This window comes from Eublepharis macularius, chromosome 19 (assembly GCF_028583425.1).
Source record: "Eublepharis macularius isolate TG4126 chromosome 19, MPM_Emac_v1.0, whole genome shotgun sequence".
In the NCBI taxonomy this organism is placed as follows: domain Eukaryota; kingdom Metazoa; phylum Chordata; class Lepidosauria; order Squamata; family Eublepharidae; genus Eublepharis; species Eublepharis macularius.
In genome coordinates, this window is record NC_072808.1 from 781,938 (window position 1) to 806,375 (window position 24,438).

The 24,438-nt window shown below is 45.9% G+C and overlaps 1 protein-coding gene across 5 annotated transcripts in view; it reads left to right on the top strand.

Annotated features, from left to right (window-relative positions):
* The window catches only part of RHOT1 (ras homolog family member T1), a 39,666-nt gene extending 15,515 nt beyond the window's left edge, over positions 1-24,151 (top strand). For 2 of the 5 annotated variants that reach the window (XM_055003330.1, XM_055003327.1), the window contains exons 10-20: positions 655-763; positions 1,755-1,875; positions 2,682-2,766; positions 3,374-3,519; positions 4,158-4,258; positions 4,971-5,101; positions 6,091-6,174; positions 6,757-6,876; positions 8,294-8,496; positions 11,883-12,005; positions 22,995-24,151. In XM_055003330.1, coding sequence (XP_054859305.1) covers positions 655-763; positions 1,755-1,875; positions 2,682-2,766; positions 3,374-3,519; positions 4,158-4,258; positions 4,971-5,101; positions 6,091-6,174; positions 6,757-6,876; positions 8,294-8,496; positions 11,883-12,005; positions 22,995-23,112 — 1,341 coding nt within the window. In that variant the 3' untranslated portion in view covers positions 23,113-24,151. Of the gene's footprint in view, positions 1-654; positions 764-1,754; positions 1,876-2,681; positions 2,767-3,373; positions 3,520-4,157; positions 4,259-4,970; positions 5,102-6,090; positions 6,175-6,756; positions 6,877-8,293; positions 8,497-11,882; positions 12,027-17,354; positions 20,759-22,994 lie in introns of those variants that run through there. The other 3 variants (XM_055003331.1, XM_055003328.1, XM_055003329.1) reach the window with 3 other exon arrangements.
* Positions 24,152-24,438: the final 287 nt, after the last annotated feature.

Below are 24,438 nucleotides of genomic sequence, written 5' to 3' on the forward strand. Positions count from 1 at the left end.
AGGAAAGTAAGTATTGCATTTATCTCAACTCCCCCCCCCCCAAATCCCCCCTTTTTCCCCTGGGGAAAAGAAAAAAAAATTTTTTTTCAACATGGCTTTATAGTTTCATATTTTTTTTACACCCATAATGTTGTGCACAAGGCCATGCTTCCTTCCTCTTAGGGAGAGGCAAGGTAAAGTAACAGTCAACAGCATGCACCCAGTTAAAATGCTCTCTTGCTTTCTGCCCAGTTAAAGGGCACAAAACATTCCTGCTCTCACCCGTGGGGTGCTGCATCTGTGCTGAGAGCTGACGCGTGGCGTCTGTGAACTTCCCCAGACACCCGGAGGCAGTTTGCCCCCCCCCCCCCCCGCCCGGGTCCATTTTTAAGACTGCATTAGAATAATTGCAGGTGGGTAGCCTTGTTGGTCGGTAGTAGAAGCACCCGAATTTTGCCGTAGAATAAGTTACCTAATTTCTGAGTACATCAGAAATTATCAGCAGGGGATGTTCCAGGACAGTCTGCTGCCGTGAAGATTCACGTCCTAACACGGTTAAGCTGTCCTCCTCACACGAGAACGTGGGCCGCAACCGAATGCTTCGTGGGCCGTGGGCCACTCATGCAACGATGCCGCCAAGCCTTGACTTGAAATGCCTTGAACGTTCCTTTTCAGCGGATCTGTTTCAACACGCCTTTGGCGCCTCAGGCTCTGGAAGACGTGAAGAATGTCGTTCGGAAAAACCTGAGTGATGGCGTTGCAGATAATGGATTGACGTTAAAAGGTGGGCACGCGGTGTCTTCACAATAAAATATGTGTGTCGGATTAAGTGTGTCGATAATTGAGAGGGGGGGATTTGCTTTCGGAAGCAGCAGGAAGGGACAACTACGACTGCAAGATTGTGTGTTGCCTGTGCAGGTGGAGGAGGGCTTCTTTACAGTTGGTTGCTTTGCCAGCTCCGTGGGCTCATTGAAAGCCGAAATAAAGGTGGAAAAGGGCCTCACGTCTTTACTCTCCCCTCAGCTTTGATCTCAGAATATCTATTGTACTATCTGCCGAGCTAAAGAGAGGTAGTTTTGTCTTTCACAGGAAAGGAGAACCACTTTTGGCATTGTGGACAAAATCGAGAGGGGGCAGAGGAAAGTGATCAGGGGTCTGGAGATTGAGCCCTATGAGGAAAGGCTGAGGGCCTTGGGAAGGTTTAGTTGGGGGAAGAGGAGATTGAGGAGGGGGACATGATTGCTCTCTTTAAGTATATGAAGGGCTGTCATTGGGAGGAGGGCAAGGAGCTGTTCCAGTTGGCAGCAGAGGGTAGGACCCAAAACAACGGGCTTAAATTACTTGCACAAAGGTACCGGCTGGATATTAGGGAAAACTTTTCACGGTCAGAGCAGTTCCAAGGTGGAATCAGCTGCCTCGGGAGGTGGTGAGCTCCCCTTCACTGGCAGTTTTCAAGAAGAGGCTGGATGAATCTCTGTCAGGGATGCTTTAGGCTCATCCTAACCCCCCTGCACTGGGCAGGGGGTTGGACTAGAAGGTCTGTTTGGCCCCTTCCAACTCTGTGATCCTGTGCTTGTGGCCTCTAGAGTTACAATCTGGAACACTGCTGCATGTACACCCCGTTGCTTCCAGGAATGGGCTCTTGAGTAATTCTTGTAAATGATTTCATTCTGCCTGCTTGTTCAGAGCATCTCTTTTTTATCTAAAAACTCTAGGAAATGTCCATGCCTCCCCCCACCCCAAACCCTAGTAATAGAAGAGCTTTGTCTTTTCAGGCTTTCTTTTTCTACACACGCTTTTTATTCAGCGAGGAAGACATGAAACAACTTGGACAGTATTGCGGCGTTTTGGATACGATGATGATCTCGAGCTCACACCAGAGTATTTATTTCCTGTGTATGTGTCAGTGGAGCGTGTGTTTCATTCTGAATACAAAAAACTGCCTATAAAAGGTAGCGAAAAGCCCTTTTAGACCAGGCCCACAAAGTCCAGGTTTATAGATCCAGAGGAGTTAGCCGTGTTAGTCTGCAGTAGCAATATAGCAAAGAGTCCAGTAGCACCTTTAACCAACTTTATTATAGCATAAGCTTCCAAGAGCATCTGACGAAGAGAGCTGTGGTTCTCAAAAGCTTATGCTACAATAAAGTTGGTTAGCCTTAAAGGTGCTACTGGATTCTTTGCTAAAGTCCAGTTTGTTTCTGTTGGTGGCCCAAATAGATATTTCTAGTTCTTGTAATTGTCTAGCATGTGTAGTCTGGATTCTTCCATTTGTTATGTTCTTGAAGAAACTTTTGTCTGTCTTGAAATTACACACTCAGCTTGTTATAGGGGAGATGGACAGGGTTTTTTTTTTTACCACAATATTAAAGTGGCAGTTGGATACTTGCTGGGTGACTATACTTGGTCTAGAGAAATCAGAAGTAAGTGTAGGCACCTACCAACCCCTTGATCTTGTCACTGTAGTACAGTTACCAGGAACACCTAGCTACCAAATCCTTGTTGAGTGAGATAAATGGGACTTTAAAAAATGCTCAAGCGTATGCCACATGGTTCCATTGGGAAATCTTCCCATGTTTATGGTCTGTATTGCATGTTATTCCACTCAGTAAATAATAGTCGGTGGGTGTTGAATTATGAATAGGTAGAGAATAAAATATACAAGTTTCTGCATAACTTTTAAAAGAGATTTTCTGTCTAATTAGGTTAAAAATACCTTCTGACTGCACAACGGAATTGAATCACCATGCATATCTGTTTCTTCAAAGCATTTTTGATAAACATGATTTGGTAAGCTTTTAATGTGGTTTAGAGAGTATTTTCATCAAGGTTGTTGAACTCTATGCAATACGTAATCTATGCTGGGCTGGGCCAGGGCAGGAGGTGATCTGTTAGGATTTTTTTAAAAAATAATTTTTATCTGAAATGGTTAACATATTTTGATGTCTAACCTGTTTCAAGGACTTTCAAGTCATGTATTATATAGCTGATTAGATCCAGAGGAGTTAGCCATGTTAGTCTGTAGTTGCAAAATAGTAAAAAGTCCAGTAGCACCTTTAAGACTAACCAACTTTATTGAGACATAAGCTTTCGAGAACCACAGATGCATCTGATGAAGAGAGCTGTGGTTCTCAAAAGCTTGTGCCTCAATAAAGTTGGTTAGTCTTAAAGGTGCTACTGGACTTTTTACTGTATAGCCGATTGTCTCTAAACCAATAGAAGCAGGACGTAAAAGAAACATTAGTACAGTTCAGAAATAAATTATAAAAAGAAGTTCAGCTGTGTGGTAACTAACATTTAATCTTTGTGTGTTTACATACTTAGTCCTCTTTCTGAAATAAAATTCATTATTGTGGGTAAGAACAAATGGCATTTCTGTGTTTTTTTTCTTTTTCAGGACCGAGATTGTGCTTTGTCTCCTGATGAACTCAAAGATTTGTTTAAAATTTTCCCTTACATGCCCTGGGGACCTGATGTCAACAACACTGTTTGTACAAATGAAAGGGGCTGGATAACATACCAGGGATTTCTGTCTCAATGGACGTAAGTGCAACACAGACACTGCAAGTGCAGCGCTCCAGGATGCCGGCTTGCAGTTAACGGAATCAGCTGGTGAAGCTTCTTTCCCCCCAGGCTGTGTATTCTTCGAGTTGATGGCTTAGTGTTTTCCCCTTCAAAAAAGCTCCCTGCACAGGGAGAAACAGGCTGTTTAAGAGCAAAGCCATGTCTAGCAGGACACATTCAAGCATGCAGTTCCAGACCTGCAGACTGAAAAGATACAGGCCAGGGACTGCTTTGATTCTATTGCACTTAAAAGTCATCAGTATTCTTGATGATAGCCCTTAATTTTAGCAGGTTGCTTGCTAAAACTTCCAGCACATATTTGATACATCATGCAGTACATCCAAAGGAGAGTGGAGTAAATATTTGCAGTTCAGAGAAAATGAATGCCCTTTCTCTGGCCTTTCCATTCTTCCCGGTTTTCTGATTCCATAGACAAGAAAATTTGAAACGTTATGCAAAGTGGTCAGTCCGTCGCTTACATTGATTTCTCTGTAGGCAAATGTGAAGTCCCCCCCCCCATTGCACTTACTTAATTTCTTAATTTTTTTCCCCCCAGGAACCAAGGATTCAGTGAATTCTTATAACTAACGAAACAATCTCTCCCCCACCCCTTCTAGATTAACGACGTACTTGGATGTGCAGCGCTGCCTTGAGTACTTGGGCTATTTAGGATATTCGATATTAACTGAACAGGAATCGCAGGCGTCAGCAATTACAGGTAAGGTTCCAAAATATTTTGGAAGGATTTTAAAGAATGTATTTGCTCTGCAGGTGGATTTTTCAGCCGTATGTCATCAGAGGTTTTTAGGGTGTCTTATTTTAACATACAGTTCAGGCCTGAGAGACGGGCAGTTGAGAAAGACGAGAGGGCTGAGGGAAGGCTTGGCATTATGGGATGGGTAGCCAAGAAGGTGCTGGATGCCCGCGTCAAAAGAGGCTCCTTGTTCCTTTAAGAGATGCGCAGGAGAGACGGTCACTTCTGCCTTTGTGGATTGGCAGTCTTAAATGAGTAGTGAGAACGAAGGTATGGTGGGTAGGTACTGAACTTTGCATATAACTTTAGTTTAGCACACGGGTTTCTCAGGTAAGGTGCTTTGGCCGTGGTGCTGCAGCCCTTTCCCTCTTGCAGTTTCAGAAGCCAGTGGCTAAGAGTACAGCAGCATATATGCCATTTGTTGCCCCAGATAAGCTTGGGCCCTACACAGGATTTTTGCAGATGGAAGTGGGTGTAATTTTTGCTGATCCTTCCCCTTGAGCCGTTCCCGCGGCAGCATTTCATGGGGTATTTTGAGCTGGAGGAGGAGGAGGGGGGGGACGAGGAAATGGTGCTCAGGCAGCGCACAGATCTTCTGCCCGTGGAAATTTCCAGCGGATTCGAGCCGTCGCTCTTCTCTGTGTGTTAATGTGTGTGAAATCTATTTTTTTTAAAGTGACTAGAGACAAAAAGATTGACCTACAGAAAAAACAAACTCAGAGGAACGTGTTCAGGTGTAATCTCATTGGGATGAAAGGCTGTGGGAAAAGTGGGGTCCTCCAGGCGTTACTCGGGAGAAACCTCATGGTAAGAATCTTCCTGTCTTTTATCCACAAATACCTACTGTAATGCCAACGCTGGGCTGCTGTCAGGAAGCAGGCTGCCTGCCACACGTCTCTGCTGCGGCTTCTCCAACCACCTTCCAGACAGACTCTTCCCTTCTGCTCTTGCGTTCTCCCTCTGTCTGTCCTCGCCTCCTTCTTTGCAGAAGCGAACTGGGTGCCCTTGCAGCTGCCTCTCCCAGCCCCGTTACAGGTTGCAACTGCCCTTGCGACCGCTTCTCCGTGACAGCTTGGAGACGTGGCTGCCGTGTCTCTGTAGCTCTTGCGCCTTTGGCTGCGTTGTTACTTAGAGTTCTTTGTGGCCAGGAAAAACAGGCGTATTTGCTCCCCCGGTGCTCCATCTTGCCCATGGACTGAATGTGACAATGCTCTGCTGGCTGTGTGCGCTATATATATATGCAAGCGTTTAAAGGTCAGGCGAAAGACCCTCCACGGCAGCATTTATTTATTTATTGTTTATACCCCCACTTTCCTCCCCAGTGATGACTCAGAGCAGCTCGCATCATCCCCCTCTCCTCCCTTTTCTCCTCCCAACAACCCTGTGGTGCAGGCTAAGCTTAGACTACGTGACTAGTCCAGCGCCACCTAGCAGGTTGCCATGGCAGAGTGAGGATTTGAACCTGGCCCTCCCAGATTCCAGTCTCACGCCCTAGCCACTGCACCCCACTGGTTCATGCCGACCATAAGCTGAACAGCACAACGTAGCCCCTTTCCTCTCTGGGCTGTTACTAAACGTGTGGATCTTGGCTTCGTCTGTTTTTCTGTGCACCGAATATTGGTGAGACTGCGTCCTGGTATTTTTTTCCCCCTTCATACAGCCTTTAACTGACAGCCTGCTGATGTTGTTATGATCTGTTATGGCCAAGTTGAAGTATCCCCGTTGGCTCGCCAGGTGTAAATTCAGGGAAGGGAACTGCCTGCTCTGTAACATGTTGAATGTTTGTGTGCTTTCAGAGACAGCAGCAAATACGCCCGGACCACAAGTCCTATTATGCAATTAATACCGTCTATGTGTATGGCCAAGAAAAATACTTATTGGTAAGGCTGTATCAATATATATATATTTACATGTAGATTGGTACTTTAAATAAAGCCAGATTAGATTTAGGTTATAGCATTGAAGCATCTCTCATGGACTGCCCAAAGGGTTTGTGCTGGTGAAGCCGCAGCATTATAACAGCAACAACAACAACATTTGATTTATATACCGCCCTTCAGGACAACTTAACGCCTGCTCAGAGCGGTTTACAAAGTGTGTCATTATTATCCCCGCCACAATCCCCCTGTGAGGTGGGTGGGGCTGAGAGAGCTGTGACTGAGCCAAGGTCCCCCAGCTGGCTTCAAGTGGAGGAGTGGGGAATCAAACCCGGCTCTCCAGATTAGGGTCCCACTGCTCTTAACCACTACACCAAACTGGTATGGAGGGGTGTGTGTGTGTTAGTTTGGCTCTCATTTTGCTGGGGTAAGATGGAATGCCCGTAAACACAGTCTGTGCATCTCAGCACATCTTCTATGTGCTTTGTGGAAAATCTGTATACACGCAGAAATCAGGCCAGATGTGAAAACAAGAGGTGTAGTTGTCATGTTTATTCATATTTCTTCAAACTTTCCTCTTTTTAGTTGCATAATGTGGGTGAATCTGACTTCTTGAGTGATGCTGAGACCATATGTGATGCAGTGTGTCTAGTTTATGATGTCAGCAATCCCAAGTCCTTTGAATACTGTGCCAGGATTTTTAAGGTTTGTATCTTATCCACCTATCCTGTCATGGCAGTAAAAATCTGAAGTGATGAATTTTGAAGAAATCTCGAGGGGCCGATCAATGTACAGCACCCATTTACCTGCTGCATTTGCTTCAAGATTCAGTTCTCCCTAAATTCACATTCCTCCTTTCCCTCCGTTTACCAGAAAGTCACGCCCAGATGTTTGAGCTGTTCTGTGTTTCTCAGTTCTGTACACTCAATAGAGAAGTGTGGTAGGTGGACGTCATCTAAAGGCTGCTTCATACGCCGTGACCCTCCTGCACCACAGTCACTTTGTCCTAGAAGTGTGCGAGATTCTTCCCTGTTGGTCGCCTGGGAAGATTCTCCTTCACAAACATGATCTGTATCTTCTGGGAAACTATAGTTAGCTGCAAGTTAGTGCATTCGGAGGCGCGTAGGGTCATTTTACATGACAGATTTCTATGTTAAAACGGTACTTGCGGATGAAAATATCAAACTTCATTAAGCCCTTTGAATTAGCACAATGTTTTTCCCAGAATTTTTCGTGCAGTGTCAAATATTCCATAACATTTTGTTGAACTTTCAGACATTTTTTTGTTACTGACTTGACTTAACTGACCCCAGGGTCAAGAATCTGATGCCTGCTAAAACATGCTTTGAGTTGCGTAGAACTTCACTTAAACCTGTTGAAGAGCAGGATTCAGGTCCAGCAGCACCTTAAAGACCAACCGGATTTCCAGGGTAGGAGCTTCTGATGAAGGGAGCTGTAACTCTCACAGGCTCCTACCCTGGAAATCTGGTTGGTCTTTAAGGAGCTGCTGGAACCACATTTTGCTCTTCTATTACGGACCAACACGGCTACCCACCTTCAGCCTATTGAGTACACGTGCCCCCCAGTCCTAAATGCACAGCATTAAATGTTTGTCATCTGCCTGTACGGGATGTTAGGCGACACCTGTTTATAAATCTAAGAAACTTTGAGTCTGAAGCTTTGTGGGTTTTTTTAGGGTCGTAACGTACGGACAATAACTTTAACAATGCCATCCTAAGATCTCTTCCTTGCGCATGGCCCATCGAATTTACTGGAAATGAATGGCAGCTGAAACATGCTTAGGTTTGCAGTGTTTGTGTAGAAAAAAATCTAACTCGTTTGGCCATGACGCAAGAGCTACTTAGACTTACGTTAACTGCGTATGGTTTTTTTTTTTTTACTTTGACCCCAATCCTTATCGCAAAGGAGGAGCTTCGGAAGCAGTTTGCAGTGTTGCCCTTAGTGGGGGCTGCTCTGTCAGGGAGGAGCCTAAAGTCCCCTTGGGCTTATGTACACGCAGCTTAACAGTTCCGTGATCCCAGCATATGATCTTTCCCAGGCTCTCGGACCTCTTCCCCCCCCCCCCTCTAATCTTTCACTTCTTACCGACTTACATCCGTAGCAACACTTCATGGACAGCCGAGTCCCTTGCTTAGTGATAGCTGCCAAGTCAGACCTGCATGAAGTTCGGCAACAATATGGCATTTCTCCAGCGGACTTCTGCAAAAAACACAAAATGCCTCCACCACAAGCCTTCTCTTGTAACACTGTCGACGCACCCAGCAAGGACATCTTTGTTAAACTGACAACGATGGCCATGTATCCGTAAGTACTCAAAACTCCCCGATGTCCTGCTGCATGGACCACAACGGTGTGCTTGCTGTGCTCGCCCTAAGGATGGAACTCTGTGCCCCACTGAAACTGTGTTTAGCAACAGAGGGAGATGTCAGTGACGCAGCTAAAGGAAAACATTTAGCACTAAATTGGCTGCAAGAAATGCAGGACTTAAAAACTCCTTGCCTGCCAGCTGTTGCTGCTGATGCATTCTTGACACACGTTTGAATCAGTTCATGATATTAGATATTTTTAAAGACATGGGGTTCTGTTCTCGCCATGTATGCATGCCCTGCCTTGCTCATTGTCATTACTCATTCATTAACGGAGAGTTGTGAGCGTGCCCGAAGAAGACTGGACCCTTGTTTCCCGGGCGGGTGAGGGGAGGGGGTATAATTGGGTAAAACATCACCATCTGTTTTTGAAGTCACTGACTGGTACCAATTATATATTTATACAGATGGGCAAGAAGTTAGTTTCTGAGCTATGATTTTTTTGCTCTCATAGTGCTGACTGTTATTATTAGGTTATATGTATTTATCAGTGACAGACGTATCTTCTAAACAGACCTTGCACATGAGCAGGATCTAAAGAGTCACACAGCTAATTCCACATGTCCTAGGCTTTGAGCGTGTGTTTCTTGCACTGCAGTTCCCCCTGCGGTGTGGTAAACGGCGTCTGAAATTGGGAAAGCAACCTGTGACGTGTGGGTCATTGAAAGAAAATGTCCCACTGGGCATGTTGTACCCGTTAGGTATGCCTAAAGTAACTCTTTGGATCCCAGCCATGGACCGGTTATGTTTTATGCTAGAGGTGAAGTAGCACATTTGTTCAGTAGAGGTTAAAAAAATACCCTTGGAGGGAGTTAAGCACAAGAATTTGCCCTGTCCTAGCCATTGGGAATGGCCAAGTTTCAACCGAGGGGAGGAGGGACATAGAAAGGACCCTGTAAAGAGTCAGTTTTCCTTTTTAATGGAATCCTTACTAAAATGGAAGCAAAGAAATCACTCTCAGGTCTTACCCCTCCCCTCTTCTTTCCTTCTTTATGAATTCCCCTGTATTGTGGATTAATCGAGATATTTAATTGTTTATTTATTGATGTCATTTACAGTCCGCCTTTCTCACTGAGACTCAAGGCGGATTACGTAGTGTGAGATTAGTACAATTAGCATCAAGGACATTTCCATACAGTGTCAAGGACATTTCCATAAACAATGCCATAAGATTTTTACAAAGACATAACATTAGCAAAGACCCAACACAGAGCTGAAGAATTGCTGGAACAGAACAGAATCAGTTCTAGGACTGACATTAGACAACATGGATGCATTAGTGTTCTTTGTCATTACATTAATTAGTGTGACAAAAGTAACCTTCTAGTTTTCGTAGCGGTGCTGGGCTCCATGACATGCCTGAGTTGTTCAGTTTACTCGGTTCCAGAAATCAATTTGGGCTGATCACCTGCTTTAAAGGATTCTTTCAGCGTGCTCAGTTACCAAAATGTTGAGCATTTGTGTGACATATTAGAGGCTTCAGATCACCTCATATATAGTATCCCAATATATTGATGTGAAAAATAGGATAACTTCTGGAAGTTTCAGGCTATAGATATTCCGAAACACCCTGATCTGCAAATTGAAAATCATATTTTGCTATATTTACGACTCTTCGTTGTAGCATCACTGCGTGCTACATGAGTTTGTTTGCTTACAGTGCACTTCTTGTTTTACACATTTAAGATAGCCCGTGTTCCATGTTTTTCCCCCTATAGGGCTGGATCCATGACCCCCAGTGTAGCCTTTGGAGTATTCAGAGTGAAGCCCCCCTTCCCTTTTCGCCAGCAAGAGAGCTCGTGGGATCCAGTATTTGTTTCCTGCCAGCCGAAGGGCCCTTTTGCGGGTGGGAGGACGAGGGGAGACGTGTTGCTGATTCCCACACCAAGCCCAGCCCGTTCCTGCAGGTCTCCTGCCCAAGGGCCGCGGTTCAGGGGCACGGTGGGCGGCCGTGGGAGTGGGAAGCAGTAAAGGCCCGTTCTGGGAGCGGAGAACTGCTCAGAATACTTGGGGTCCCCTCCCCTGTGTTTCCCAGGCCTGAGGTTTAGTGTAACACGACGGCTGCTGTCTCTTGCTCAGCATCTCATTCTGTTGCCAAGCAAGTCCAGCCTGCATCTGTGTGCACTTGGAGGCTTAGAATCTGCCGATAGTGTGCCTGCATTAGGCAGCCTCTAACGTCGCATATTTAGTACAGTGTAAAAGTTGATGTCGTCCGGGGCCCAAAGGTCATCTCCCCAAAGCAGAAGGCATTTCTTCGGCTTCTTCTGTGTCTTCTTTCCCCTCTCCCGCTGCAGCCACTTCTACCACACCGCTTTCCATTCCTGAGAGTCACCTGGCACTTGAGGAAGCTTTGGAGGGCGGGGGGGGGGGTCCAGAGGGGACTGGAGGAGCAGGTGGAAAAGTCCCATTGCAGAACTGGGGCTCCATTTATTCCGCCCATTCTCTGTGGATTTCACTTCCACAGAGTTTTTGTGGTTTTCTGTTCAGGTTTGCCCATAGCGATACCCTGTTTCAAGCCAGCCAGAAACCTCGAGAAACTTCCAAGCAAAACAAAAGTTGTCCCGTCCCCTCAGTTTGTTCTTGGCATTTGGGACATCGCTTCTGAATAAGGCTTTCTACTTCTAGTCCTCATGAATGCCCATAAGCCTGTGTTCCTTGAATATATATAATGCTTTTTTCCCTCTTAAAGCCACTTAAAAGAATATAACGTTTCCCTGCTATGCTAGAGAATGAGAGCAAGCTTGAATGTTTATCAGTTCTTTGTTGTTGATTATTAAGCGGGCATTAAGCCACGTACTGAGTCCAGATTTGAAAAACAGACATCTGAGTTCAAGTTCTAATCAGTGAAGCGGCTGTTCTCCATGAATTTGATCAATCTGGAATTTCCAGCTATTTTACACTATGCATAAAGTAGCATATCTGACTTGCTTACCTTCCCTTGCTCCTTCCCTGATTCCGAAGCATGTGAATGTTGGTTGGGATGGAAGAGGTACGGGTAGCTGTCACTTAAACCAAAGTTGTTCAGTTTCAGTGGTAGGAGAATGAAACATTCCATCCTTTCAATGAACTGAGGAGTGGCCTCTTGCTGTGCAAGTCCATATTCCATAAGTAGAAAAAAGAGTTAAACTGTTGGCTTTCTCTTGTGGGGGTGGAGGTGGTGCCAATAAAATGCATTTTCCTAAAATCTCTCCTAGAAATGTGCACAGCTTCCGTCTGCCCTTGCCTTCCTCTCCCCTCCCAATTGATTCCTGCCCTTCTTGGTTTTGGCTCAGCCGTAGTTTCTGTCTGAGATCTCAACTCCTGTCCTTCTGTGTGTTTTTGCAGCCATGCCCGGTTACGCTGTATGTGCACCTGCAACAGGTGTACGTTTTGCATCTGTCAGAACCTCCTCAACTCAGACTTGCTGCAATCTGTAAAGAACAAACTCTTCACTGCAGTTCTTAACAGGTCCTTGATTTTATTTATTAGGTACCAGGCGTGCTTTACAAATACTTTATTAAATGAATGGTTAAACTTTGTACTTGATTTCAGACCCCTTCATTCCATATCCATTGAACAGGCAAATATTTGCAATATTGCAAATATTATCTACATCTTAAAGCATTTTGCTCCAGACTTAATTTTAACGGGCACGTTGGCCCACACGGCGCTTGTCTCTCTGATTTTGGCAGTTCAGCAACAGTAGAAATGCAGAAGGGCCGAGGCTGCTTAATGGGAGCCAGCAATATCCTGAGATTTGTCTTTTTGATGGAGACTATAGAAGCATATTTCATGTAAGATTAAGAGATGGGTTAGTAGCTAGAGGATCACTGTACGGCTGTGGTCAGCAGCTGGTTCTCTTGGAGGTCCCGCTTTGAGAAGTAAGAAAGAGACGGTGCCTGCGCTCCACCGCCCTTAAAGCGGACTTGCCGCTGGAACCGTTTTCCTCTCCACTTCTTTTTGCCTCTGGCCCCTGGGAGGCATGCCTGAGGGGCCAGACTCTGCCCTGAGGCTTCCAGATGCTGACCCCCGCTGGACAGCCTAGCCTAGCGGTGCTTCGCTTCGCAAGATATTTGGGGGGTGGGTGGCAATTGTTTCCCACGCCCACAGCGCGTGTGTATGTTTTGTCCATGTGGATGGATATGGTATGATGAGATCTGCAGTGTTAACAGTTGACTCTTCTCTAACCAAATAACCAATTTATTCCGATAAGAACGTAGAGTGGTCAGTCCTTTGCTCAAGACGCTAAAATATTCTGGGAAAGATTTTAACAACAAACATAACCCTATGGAGGTTTTGCAAACGGCTGCATCTGACTTGCACTGCAGTGTCTCTGCTAAAGCCTTTTCTTTGGCACGCCCAGGAGTGGATGCCACCCAGCACCTCATGTATGTTAAATGCATACCTCACCTCCAAGAGCTCCCGTTGGAGAAGCTTCACCCAGCACATGAATGAGTTCACATCAAATTCTTCTTCTCACCTGGCGCTTCTGATGTTTGTTGGCCTGTTGTCGTGGCCTGTGTAGCTTAAAGCAAGCCGTTTAGAAAGTGGTGTGTAGAACTTATTCTGCGCTGTACAGAATTTACACCTGAAGGCACGGGCAGTATGGACAGGCACAAGAGAGGAAGACAGACTTAACCGTGTGTTTAAAAGATTTAAAGTCTTCACTGCTCGTGGTTAACTGTATAATAGGTGTGGAAAGTTAAAATGTTTGTTATTGTGATGGGGACTCCCTGTCATATCTGTGCAGCTTGCTGGTTTCGCTGTTATCCTTGACTGCTTTAAGTAAGAAACAAAACCCTTATTTTGTTATTGCACAGATGGGTTCATTTCGGAGGCCTCCGGGATAGCTAATGCTCTAGCTTAGGTTCTCGCTAGCCAGCCTCTGCTGCCCAAAATGGGGCCATGGAACGGATCTCCCACTGGGTAGAGAAGACCTCTACAGATTACGTCGTGGCCCACATCTTCCGATTAATGGGTTGTGTCCAAAAGTAATTTTCCAGCAGTGAAAGAAGGTGTACGTGCTTTGCTGATTCTCTGCTTCCACTGTTAGACTCCCAGTTAAATCCTCGTGCTGCGTCTGAGCGTCAGATCCAGGAACGGCATTTCAGGAAGCTCTGGGGGCATGGGGTGGGGAGAGGGAATTTGGGTTCCACGGATGGAAGTGCCTTCCATCCCTGGAAAACAACCTTTGGATTCGCCCGCCTGTTTGTTTTTTCCCCCATGATGGACCCTCTGAAAGACACTCTGTGTTTCCTCTAAAGCAGGAGGGCGGCTGCTGTGGGGAAAGCTCTCCCACCCCGCTTGGGACCTGGAGCTGGGTAAGCAGCCTCTCCTCTTGGGTAGGCGGGAAACTGCTAATCCCCAGCAGACTTCCTTTTCTTTTCCCCTCTGCTCAAGAGGGAAGTTCCCTAGAAAGAGAGGAATCGGCCAGAACGAGCGACTCCTGTTCTTCCCCTTTCCATGCACCTAGTTCTCATAAGCTCCAGTTCCCACAGAGCATCCCTCTATAGAGTGCCACTTAGAACTGTAACGGTCAAGACTGAATGCGGCCCCGTTTTTAAAAAAGTGAACTGCACATCAGTTTTATTCAGGGAGAAGAGTTCTAGCCCAGGCTTTTCTCAGGCGCGCTAGTTTCTATTTGTAGGAAGGCGCTTTGTTTTTGTATAGGACCATTCCATTACGGGAGCTCCCACCTGGCAGACTGAGAAGGGCACAGCCTGAAGGCCTCGTCCTTCAGGCTGCCCCCATCCTCCGCTGTGCTTGCTTTGCTCTCTGGCGCTGCCTGCCCCTCCTTGCTTGAGAGCCAAGGTCCGCAGGCTGTTCTGGGTGCCGTCTCCCACCAGCAGGACTTCCTCTGTGCATTGCTGCCATCACGCCCGTCCTGGTGAAGCAGGAGGCACAGGGCAGCGCCTTCCATGGGGAACGAGCACACAGTGGAGCCTGCCTCTATGTGAAGGCGATTTGCAAGGGTCAGAATGGAGCCAGAAGTAAGAGGCCTCGGCTAGTAACAGGCCTCAGGGTGGGAGTCTCCGTCCCGCCTTCGTAGACTGGATGAAGGCAACCCTGTACATCACGCTTACTTCGCCATTCCCCCGTGTTCTGCCCCTTCCCCTTCTGTCCATTCCCCCAAATCCCCCAAACCACCAGCAGAATTCCTGATCACCTGCCGGTAATTCGGATCATGCTGCAGTTGTCAGGAAGGGCCACGATGCTGGTTCTGGTGAGCTGATGGATCTCCCACGAGGAGCAGAAGCCTCGGTAGAGCCGAGTTTCAGTCTGAGCTCTTCCTCCCCTGGCAGTGCCAGGCTCAGGCACCCTGGCCGAGGAAGTGACTTCTCAGGATCAGGGCCTGCAGGGAAGAGCGTCCAGGATCTCACGGGGAAACGCAGCCTGCGCAGTTCCCTCAGCTCCTTAGGCAAGCAGGTTGCTCCTGGCTGCGGGCCTTAGCGATTCAGCACCTTCTGCTTAGCCGCCACTCCCGCTCCACCCATGAAGTGCAGCCGTGCTTGAGAGCAGCTCCTCATTGGCCTCCTTTCGGTTCCCAGGGGTGGGGTGCTAAGGGCCTCGCGGAGGCCACCTGAGCTGGGCCCTCTGTCTGCAGTGTCTTGGCCCTGGACACGGCGCCAGCGCTTCAGAAATGCCACCTGAGCTGGGCCCTCTGTCTGCAGAGAGAGAGCCGTGTATTCTCCATCAAAGCAAAGCCGTGTTTTGGCCTGCTGCCTGTAGGACCCCCCCGGGATCTTGTGCTGTGTTCCTTTGGCCCTTGCAGAGCTGCTTTCAGCGTTTTTGAAAGCCCTCAAGTATAATAGGGGCAGGCTGAAGCCCTCCCAGCAACGTGGGTTTAAGGACTTGGCCGAGGGCAGGAGGGGGGCCATCGGTTTGGGCAGCACGCTTCTTTGGCTCGCTTCTTTTGGCTTCTGGCTTCTTTGGCCTGTCGCTCAGTTTTCCAGGAGCATATTAGTCCTCTTGGGTCAGGGCTGCTTCTGCTGCAGCAACCGGTGGGGAATCTGGGAAAGACGGAAGAGGGCCCTGTGTCTGTGCGCGCACACGCATTTAGAACATATCTATCTCGCCTCTCTCCAAAGTGGCAGATCAACAAGAATAAAATACCATTTGTTTAAAACGATTAATAAAATCCCAGTGATAAAGCAGTAATCAGCAGAATTCAGATGGGCTCTAAATGCCGCAAGTGGTAAGAGATGGTCTCAAAGCCTGGGCGGAGAGGTGTGTTTTCACCAAGTGTAGGGAAAGAGTTGTCGCTGCTGGCTGGTGGGTCTTAGCGCCATAGCTGTGGATGCAGTGGCGTAATGGTGCTTGGCCTTTGGGAGCACGCAGCCCAGGCCGTTGGGTGTTGACAGCCCGAGGACCCTGGCCATTGATGGAGAATGGGGGTGGGGGTGTACTGCACTTGCTTGAGAACCCGAGGAAGAAGAGGACGGGAAGCAAGTTAGCCTCCCCTCTGGTTACAAGACTGCTCCATTGCACTCTCTATTTAAGGCGAAGACCAGACGTCCTCCTTGCACCATCTGTGATGGTGAGAATCTGGTTAGTGAACAGACCTTTGGGGTCTGAATGCTTGTTCTAGTCCTGCCAGCTGTGGCATTTAAATTTGGTCCAAGAGTGTCCACTGGTACAAAGCTTAGCCTGTTTCTGTGCCAGGGGATTGACGCAGAAAGCGCCTCCTCTTCTTCAGAGTCCGCCTGCCCAGTTCAACAGAGGCCTTCCCCCCAAGCTTGCCGCCCTTCTCAAGAAAAATGCATTCACAGGTGATCCCAGTACTCCCTCCTCACCCCCCCAATAACGGGGTATGTTCATTTGGCAAAGGTTTAGGAGCCACTGGCCCTCGGAAGCCGCAGGCACTAATTTTCCCCCTGCACGTGCCAAGTTTTGATGTCATTGCAGGCTCCTTATTTGCTGGTGTGCAGAAGCGCAGTGTCTGACACGTGCACCTTTGCAGAACAAAAACCAGCGCTAGTTAGCTCCCATTTCAATTTCCAGCATTATCTCCATAGCCTCCTGCAAAGAGAACTCGTTGTAGTCTGAATTTCTCTTCACTTAAAACCTTCCCAGTTGCTGACATTTCATTGAGTGGTACGTTTTAATCTTCTGCTTAATTTGCCTTGGTGTTGTGGGCTTTTGAAAGTGGCGCAGTGTGATAGATGATGATTCAGATTAAGGGCTAGAGCCACAAAGAGCTCTTTGATGTCCATATTTAACAGGCAACCTAACAATGCTGTCTGTTAAATATGTAGTCTTAATAACCAAGTTAAACTATATTTCAGGAAGTTTTTATACGTTCCAGATATAATCTTCCAGCAACCAAGTGCATTCCATTTTTCGGAGAAGGGGTCTTCGCTCATAGTAAAGCCCCTGCTGTGCACGCGGAAGAGCTTGGGGTCAAGCTGCTAAAGAGTCACTGGTTGGGGCAGACCTTTCTCTGGAGAACTGCTGCTATTCAGTAGTCGCTACTAAGTTAGTGGGTCCGGATAGGGCAGCTTAAAATGTTGATACACATTTTGTACCTTGAGCAAAGGTACGGACTATGAGTCCCAAACACCTTCTGCAAGAACTTCTAACACTCGCACCCATAATGTCTTCGGTAGCTTTTCTGTTATTACAGAGAAAGTCATTGAAATACAGATTGTCTCCCCTTGTGGGATACAAGATTCTTGGTGTGAACCACCCAAGGTTACTGCCTTCCAAGACTTGACTTGAAATGGAGGCTGTATTCAAAATACTGTGCATGACATGCTTTAAAACCAGTTGGGCCACGCAGGATTTTTTGTGTGTTTTTAATTTGTTTTTTTCCTTTAGGTGTCCTTTTTCATTTGTCTGGCTGGCACTTAGTCTCTTCTTACTTCACTCATGTTCCTCTTGTTAAAAATGGCATTTCTGTGTGAGCTGTTCTAATTCATCTTGTGTGTGTCTTCATCCCATCAGCTTGGTTGTTTCTTTTTGATCATCTGCATGCCCTATGATTGATGGAGACTGTTGTGGGGGTTTTTTGCCTCTGCTTGAAATAATTAATTCTTCTTGTGTAGTTAGCAGCATTTTACTTTGGCTTGATGCCCTTAGTAGTTGCATCTCCATATGAAAGTGGGAATTTTTCGTTAGGGAGATTTTCAGAAAAAGCAAGGTTAGCAAACTTTTGAAGTGTTTCTTTGCTAAATTCCACGGGAATGAGCTGCAATACAAAATGCATGAGAGGAATAAAGAAATTGCACAGAATCAGGGTCTCAGCAGTTTGTACGGAGTATGAGCTATTCCAAAGTGTGCCTTCTCAGATTGCCAGCTAAATAATCTTGCAAAGCTGCCCCTCTGTCATAATCCGAACAAATTATATGAGATTGGCTTCTGTTCTGTCTTGTAAATTGGAAGGAGGTCGCAGTTGTTTGCTGTGGCTTTTCCTTTTGATTCTACGGGAGATCGAGCCCCCTGCAAAGAGGCACAGACCTGCAATTGGACTGTACAGGACGGCTTAACACACTTGTGCCAGTCACTGTTGAGTGGTCGGGCCCCGTGTGTGTGTTTGCAAGGCTGTGGTTAATGCCGCCTTCATCGGTGAGTTTTCTTTGTGGCTGTTAAGCTGATGGAGCCACTCCACATGACTGGGCAAGACTTACTCTGTCTTAGGTTTCTGAAGAGCATAATTAAGCCTGTGCAGTTGTCATTCTTTGGTTGATCTGTCCCTGGAAAGGACCAAGAGTGAACTCCGTAACAGGTTGAGCTTCATGTTATTTAGGTCACACTTAATTCAGATGGATTCATAATTATGTACACCTAAGTGTGCAATGCAGAATCACAAACACATAAGAGAAAGAACTAGTTATAATTTCTTACATTTATATTTCTCCTTTCCTCCATCCTGGGCTTCAAAGAGGCATACATGGGATTTCCCAGAACACTGACAATTCCAACACTGGACCAGACCCCTTAGGTTGTGCCAGGGGTCTGTGCCACATGCCCTCTGGCCGTATGCAGGGCACATCTTTTCCGTTTCTGTTTTAGAACAATCCCAGCCCTTAATACTCAAACACACTCTTCAAATTGCATTGATTTCAAATGGGAAAATGATGCAAGAACTCCAGGTAGGGAATCTGTCAAGAACACAAATGCAATTTCCCTTCTTCAGAGAGTTTGGGGGAGTAGGAGAAGTTTTTGAAAGGGAGGGAAATAAATAAACATCTCTGGGTCACAACCATTCCATTGACTAACTTTTAGTCAGAACATACTAATCTGTTGTCAGAATCCATTAGGTGTGTTACTGTTTGCATCTCATGGAAACTGTACCAGAATTCGGCCTAGAATTTGTTCAAGTGAACTGCTGTCTAACTTGCTACGCGTACAGCTGGTAGGTTTGCATAGCGGCAGGTTAGTGATGTGGTTTTCTGCTATTTTAAAATTCTGCACATAAATAGCATGCAAGAATTTCGGAGCCTTGATGCATCTCTTGCTGCCTAAAAACTTGAGGAGAGGAGAGCATTGAGCGCAGCTCCTCGCAGCCATCTGGCCGTCTCGGCTTCTGGGAGTCTTGCCTCTTTGTGGCCAAGAGCATCAAGTTTCCCATGCAAAACTCAGTTGTACTCAGTTACCGTTAAGATGAACCCTTCACTGGTTGCTTGGAGAGAAATTGGGCCAGTGTTTTTGTGGCCCCTGAAGTAACTGATGATGAATCCACAAAGTAAAGTTAAGAGGACAGTTTTTTCCTCGTAAAGAGTATTCTTTTTTGCTGCACGATTTCAAAAATGTCATCTTAACTCTATACCTTAGTAAATGCTTGCATGCCTGCTGGTTTTTCACCCTTTAGTCCTTTAAAAAAACTAGCATAACTTATTACTGTGGACTAGACCAAATTTACACACTGAGTTAAAAGTAGAAAGATTAGATAAGTTTTATCAAGGAAGGCCTTTTAAAAAAAATTAGATGTATTTATTACTATTTCAGTGAAGTATAATTGCTTATTGTAATTATATATTCACTTCAGAGTTATTTTTCAGGTCACTTTGCAAGTTAATAGGTGCTCTGAGTAAATAAAATGCAGGAATCTAATTTGGTACTGATATGAGAGTGAGTTATTATAACCTCTTTAGTCATATTGTAAACGCCGTTGAAAAACCTTTCTTGCTTGTCCAGTATGGATTAGTCACTTTCAGTAATTGCAAATGGAGAACTAAAACATCATCTAGCTAGTGCCTTGCTTTCCGTTTTGACACAGTGATGGGATTTTTAGAAGGGGAATACAGCCCATAATTCCTTTGGCAGATCTGTCAGCAGCATTGGTGTACTTTCACCTCTTTTATGCCTCCATTGTTGGCATGCCTGTGCGGGCACTCTTTTAAATACCCAGTTCCAGAAGAGTATAAAGCTAAACTAGAGAATCGCTTTTCTAAGAGCTTAGTGTAGAAGTAAAGTAGCAGGTACCCGTGGCTTAGCCCTATGCTCTGACTTCCACACCTGCTCATGAACTCTGTGTGGCACACGTGGGCACACGATGTAGAAGCAGTCTGAAGGACAGAAATTCTGGAGTATTAAGAATGGGTTGGTAGATGCTTTTAATACTGATTTATGAATATTGAAAAGCTACTCATATCTAAGTGTGTTCCAGATAGGATTTTTTTCTCATTAAATCTGGAAAGTGCAAATTCTTATGAATAATTCAAGATAGTCCATTGTTTTATTTAATTTTACAACGTGTATCTCTTTTTTGTAAAAAGTTATTTCCTTAAAATTAAAGTACGTACCTTAAAATAATGGAGGTGGGGGGGATTGAAGCCCCCCTCATTCTAGCCAGCGTACTATAATTAAGTGTGTCTGTGGTATACTGAGAGACAACACAAAAGCTGCATTTTCATGTCACTAGCAGTTGCTTTGGGGTTTTTTGGCTGTGGATGGCTTTATATTTGTATTTCCTCTCAATTCATAATGAAGTTTCATGTGCTACTTTATTAACAGGCATATAAGAGTAAAAGATCTCTTAGTTAAAAATAGATTAGTAGCTAAGTGTCAGCCGTGTTGTGTGTAATTTGCTGTTTTGAGTCCTGCTGTGAACCTGCCAACTGTGTGCGTGTGAAAAGGTTGAGAAACCGTGTAGATGAGTGGGGTGCCATCCTGTTATCAGACGAGGAGAGCAGCGTTGTTCACCAGGTACACGCCGTCCGCTCTGTAGAAGATTCCATCTTCATGGAGTCATCCCTTGATCCACAGTTCCTTAAAGACAGGTAACACAGTCCTGCTTAATCCCGCCCCCCCCCCCCGCCCCGAAAGAAAACCTGTGCCTTGCTCTTAAGATACTGGCAGGACTAACCCGCCCTCTAGAAACACAGGCACTTGCGCTGTTCCAAGACGAGGCCCCACCGGGCCGAAGGGCTGGAGCCTGGATGCAGGTGACTTTGTACCTGGCTTCGGTGATTGGCAACTGTTACTATTGCCTGGGAGGAACAGATTGTGCAGGCCTTAGAAAGTATTGCTGCCCAACTGCCTGTAAAAGGATTTAATCTGGTTTGGTGTGTTGTGGCATGGCCGTGTCACGGTCTTGGTTGGAGTGTTTTATGGAGGCGCACAATCGTATAACCGATCTCACCTTTTGAAGGGCATCTGATGTGGTCACCACGTAGGCACGGGACCGTTGTTTGCTTGAAATTCTCCCATTATTTCTGATTTGGATTTTTCAAAATGCCTACGCCAGAAATTTCATTCTACTTCTCGCTGTTCCGTAAGGCCTTCCTAACCACTCCTGAAACACTCCGTTTCGAGGATCAGTGTGCCTTGAACTGAGGCCACGGCTGTCGTCTTTGCTTGAAAAATGTATATCTGCCACTTTGAGGAGGGCTAGCTAAGCATGCTCACAAACGACTGTGCGCGGGGGGGGGGGCTTGGGCCATCAACTAGTTGCCTCGTCGTTTGTCTTATTGTGGCTTTTTTCACTCACCATGTTCATGCTCTTCTGTTGCATTTTGTTTTCTTCTGTTAATGTTAATGCCTGTTGTCCTAACATTTAGCCCACGTCACAATTTCATAGCACAGTGAAGTCAGTGGTTTTGTAGATACTGCGTTGGGGGTCGTTTCTACCATGGTGACGGGTTCCAACTGCCTTGTCTTCTAGAGGCCAGTTGGCCAACATGGGCACCCCCGAGTTCTGTTCTTTTTCTGCCTGTAGTTGTGCAGTCAGTGTGCAGAAGTTTAGATAATGCTGGAGGAGGTAAGGGGGCAAAGTTGTAGCTGCCGGCCAGATGGCCCCCCTCCCACATTAGAGCAGAACCAATTTACACATGAAGATACGAAGGGTGCCAGAAGCCACTGAACTACCATCTTGGTGTTAAGCATGGCTGGTGTTAACGTGGTTTGGGCAAATGACAGGCTTTTGAACTACACTGATTTAATCTTTGGCCTCCCTGGCAAAGAGCATTCTTGGGGCAGTGGAGCTCAGTGGACAAGGAGGGTGGACCAAGGAAGCTGAAGGTCCTGGGACCAGGCCTGACTCTGTATTCTTTTGATTCTAGTAAGGAAGACATTTGCAGGAGTCGTCGTCGTCGTCCTAGCTCTTGGAAAAATATGAGTCACTTGTCTGTTCAAAACAGCTCACTTCTTTGTACAGAAACATGGCAGCACTTGGAAAAATGGAAGCCTTGGGAAGCAAGACCCAAGCGCTCAAGCTTTAACAAACGTTTTCTTTCTAGAGCTTCAGCATTATTAGCGGCACTTCTGATTACGTCAAAAGTCCAAACGCAACATCCAGCCTAATGATCTAGGAAAGAACTTTGCACAGTTCTGTTAAAACTCTAGCCAAATTATTTCTGCATTCTCCCTCAAGCATAACCAACCCATGGAATCTGTGTGTCCGTCCCCCCCCCCCAACTTTTTCATCTGTTTTACTGACAGAGACTTTTTCATCTGACTTATTGATATCACCTTGCAAAGAAGTCCATGAATGTTACTTTAGTGCCCTGGCCATGTGTACTAATTTAAGCAACTTAATGGCGCACCCACAGTCTGAAAAGCAACCTGTCCCGTTTACAAAAGCCTTCCCTTCCTGTTTGCCTGGCAGTTATCCTTATCCATTATGGGCAAATCTGTCCCTTTTACAATTGTAACCATGCAGGTTGTGCAAAGGTGACTCCTTCAGCTAAGATGTTCGTAGCAGCATGTTCGGTTGTGGCTTCGTAGTGCAAGGTGGTTCATGAGCCACAACATCTTCAAGGGAAAGGGACTTGAATTGTATTTCAGTCACTGGTCTACTCTTCCCCAGTGCTCTGGACAGGTAGGGCCACAGAGCTAATTTCTGAAATTTCACCAGAAGTCCAAACCTTCGTACTGTGTTGCTATAACTCACTTAACACTGGCAAGTGTCATATCTTTCCAAAAGCAAGCTTACATGTTGTGATCTGGGGTTTTTTGTTGTGATGTCGCCATTGCAGAATCAATCTAACTTCGTTTTTCATGCTTTTCAAATTTCAGGCATGTGACGCAAGCAGACCTCAAGAGCTCTACCTTTTGGCTTCGAGCAAGTTTCGGTGCTACAGTTTTCGCAGTTTTGGGTTTCGCCATGTACAGAGCATTACTAAAGCAGCGATGATCGGGAAGGGAAGCCCATTTGGGGGGAGGGGGGTACCAAAAGGGTTGGGGGGGGGAACTTTTATGTACATTCTAAATCTGCTAGAAATATTTATATATGCGAGTTACTTTATTCTTTGTAATTCGTGGATAAGAGGATTTCAAATGTTATAACTTGCAGTATTGCATAGGTTGCGGAAGGGAGGTTTTGCATTACAGTGGCTAACAAAACAAAAAACTAAACTTTTAAGGCCAAAAGGGAATTACTGTAAATAAATATAATTTGTATATATTAAGGCAGTGAGACATAACTTGCCCCAAAGTTATTAGAGATATCATTCTTAGATGTTTCGAACGGAGTGAGTTTATTTTCACCAAAGCTGAAGTCCACGATCACCGTGCACGTATTTATTTCACAGGCGTCTGAAGTCCTCTTTTTGGGCTCCTGGATCTGGAAAGGGGCGGCTTCTTTTTCTTCCTTAATTGCATATTTATCCATGAGCTCATTTCAGTGACGTGTCCTGCTGTGGCAGACTTGACTTAGATGGGTGATCTGTCGTACAGCTAAATGTGCCATAGGGCAAAGAGGATGGGGCGGGCGGAAGGGATGGGCCTTCCCTGGAATGGAAAAAAAAACACACAAAACCTTCAAGCTACTGGACAGCAGCGGGTGCTGTGAGTCATCTGCGACGTTCATTTTTCACTTTGTGTTTTTTTAAAAGCCCTTTCCAATTCCGTGGGACATCAGTTTGTATATTATAACTGTTTATAATTCACCAAAGTGTGTGTTTTCCTCCCCTCCCCTCTACAAGTTGTCCTCCTCAAAGCTGTGTGAATCCGAAATAGTACACAAGGCTTTTTACTCTACTGGTGGTAGATTAGTTGCATGGTTTGCGCTGCATCGTATACCAGGCTGGGATTACCTGTAGATGATGTTTTTTTCAAAACAAAAAAGAGGAAGAGGAGGATTGAGTAGCCCTCACACACGGAATTTCCTCCCGTCGAACCTATTTTTTCCATCACTGGCCTTTTCAAGTATTTCAATAAATAATTGTACCGTGCTCTGTTCTGAACGCTTATTCTTAAGCTTTGAGGCAGTATTTATCCAGCACATGCAGCAGTGACTATTTTTATATTTGCAAAATGTTATTTATAAGTCCGGGGAAGCCTTGGGTATCGAAACACAGCCTGTCATTTTTCTTAACCAGTGCTGGCCGTGTAATGCTGTACAAGAAGGGGCGGGGGCGGGCTAACATCTGAAAACATCTGGGACCGTGTTTGTCTGGTCTTGGGGTCAGATCTTTATTCAGCCATGAGGTCTGCTGGGTTCCTCTCGGTTTAGCCACTT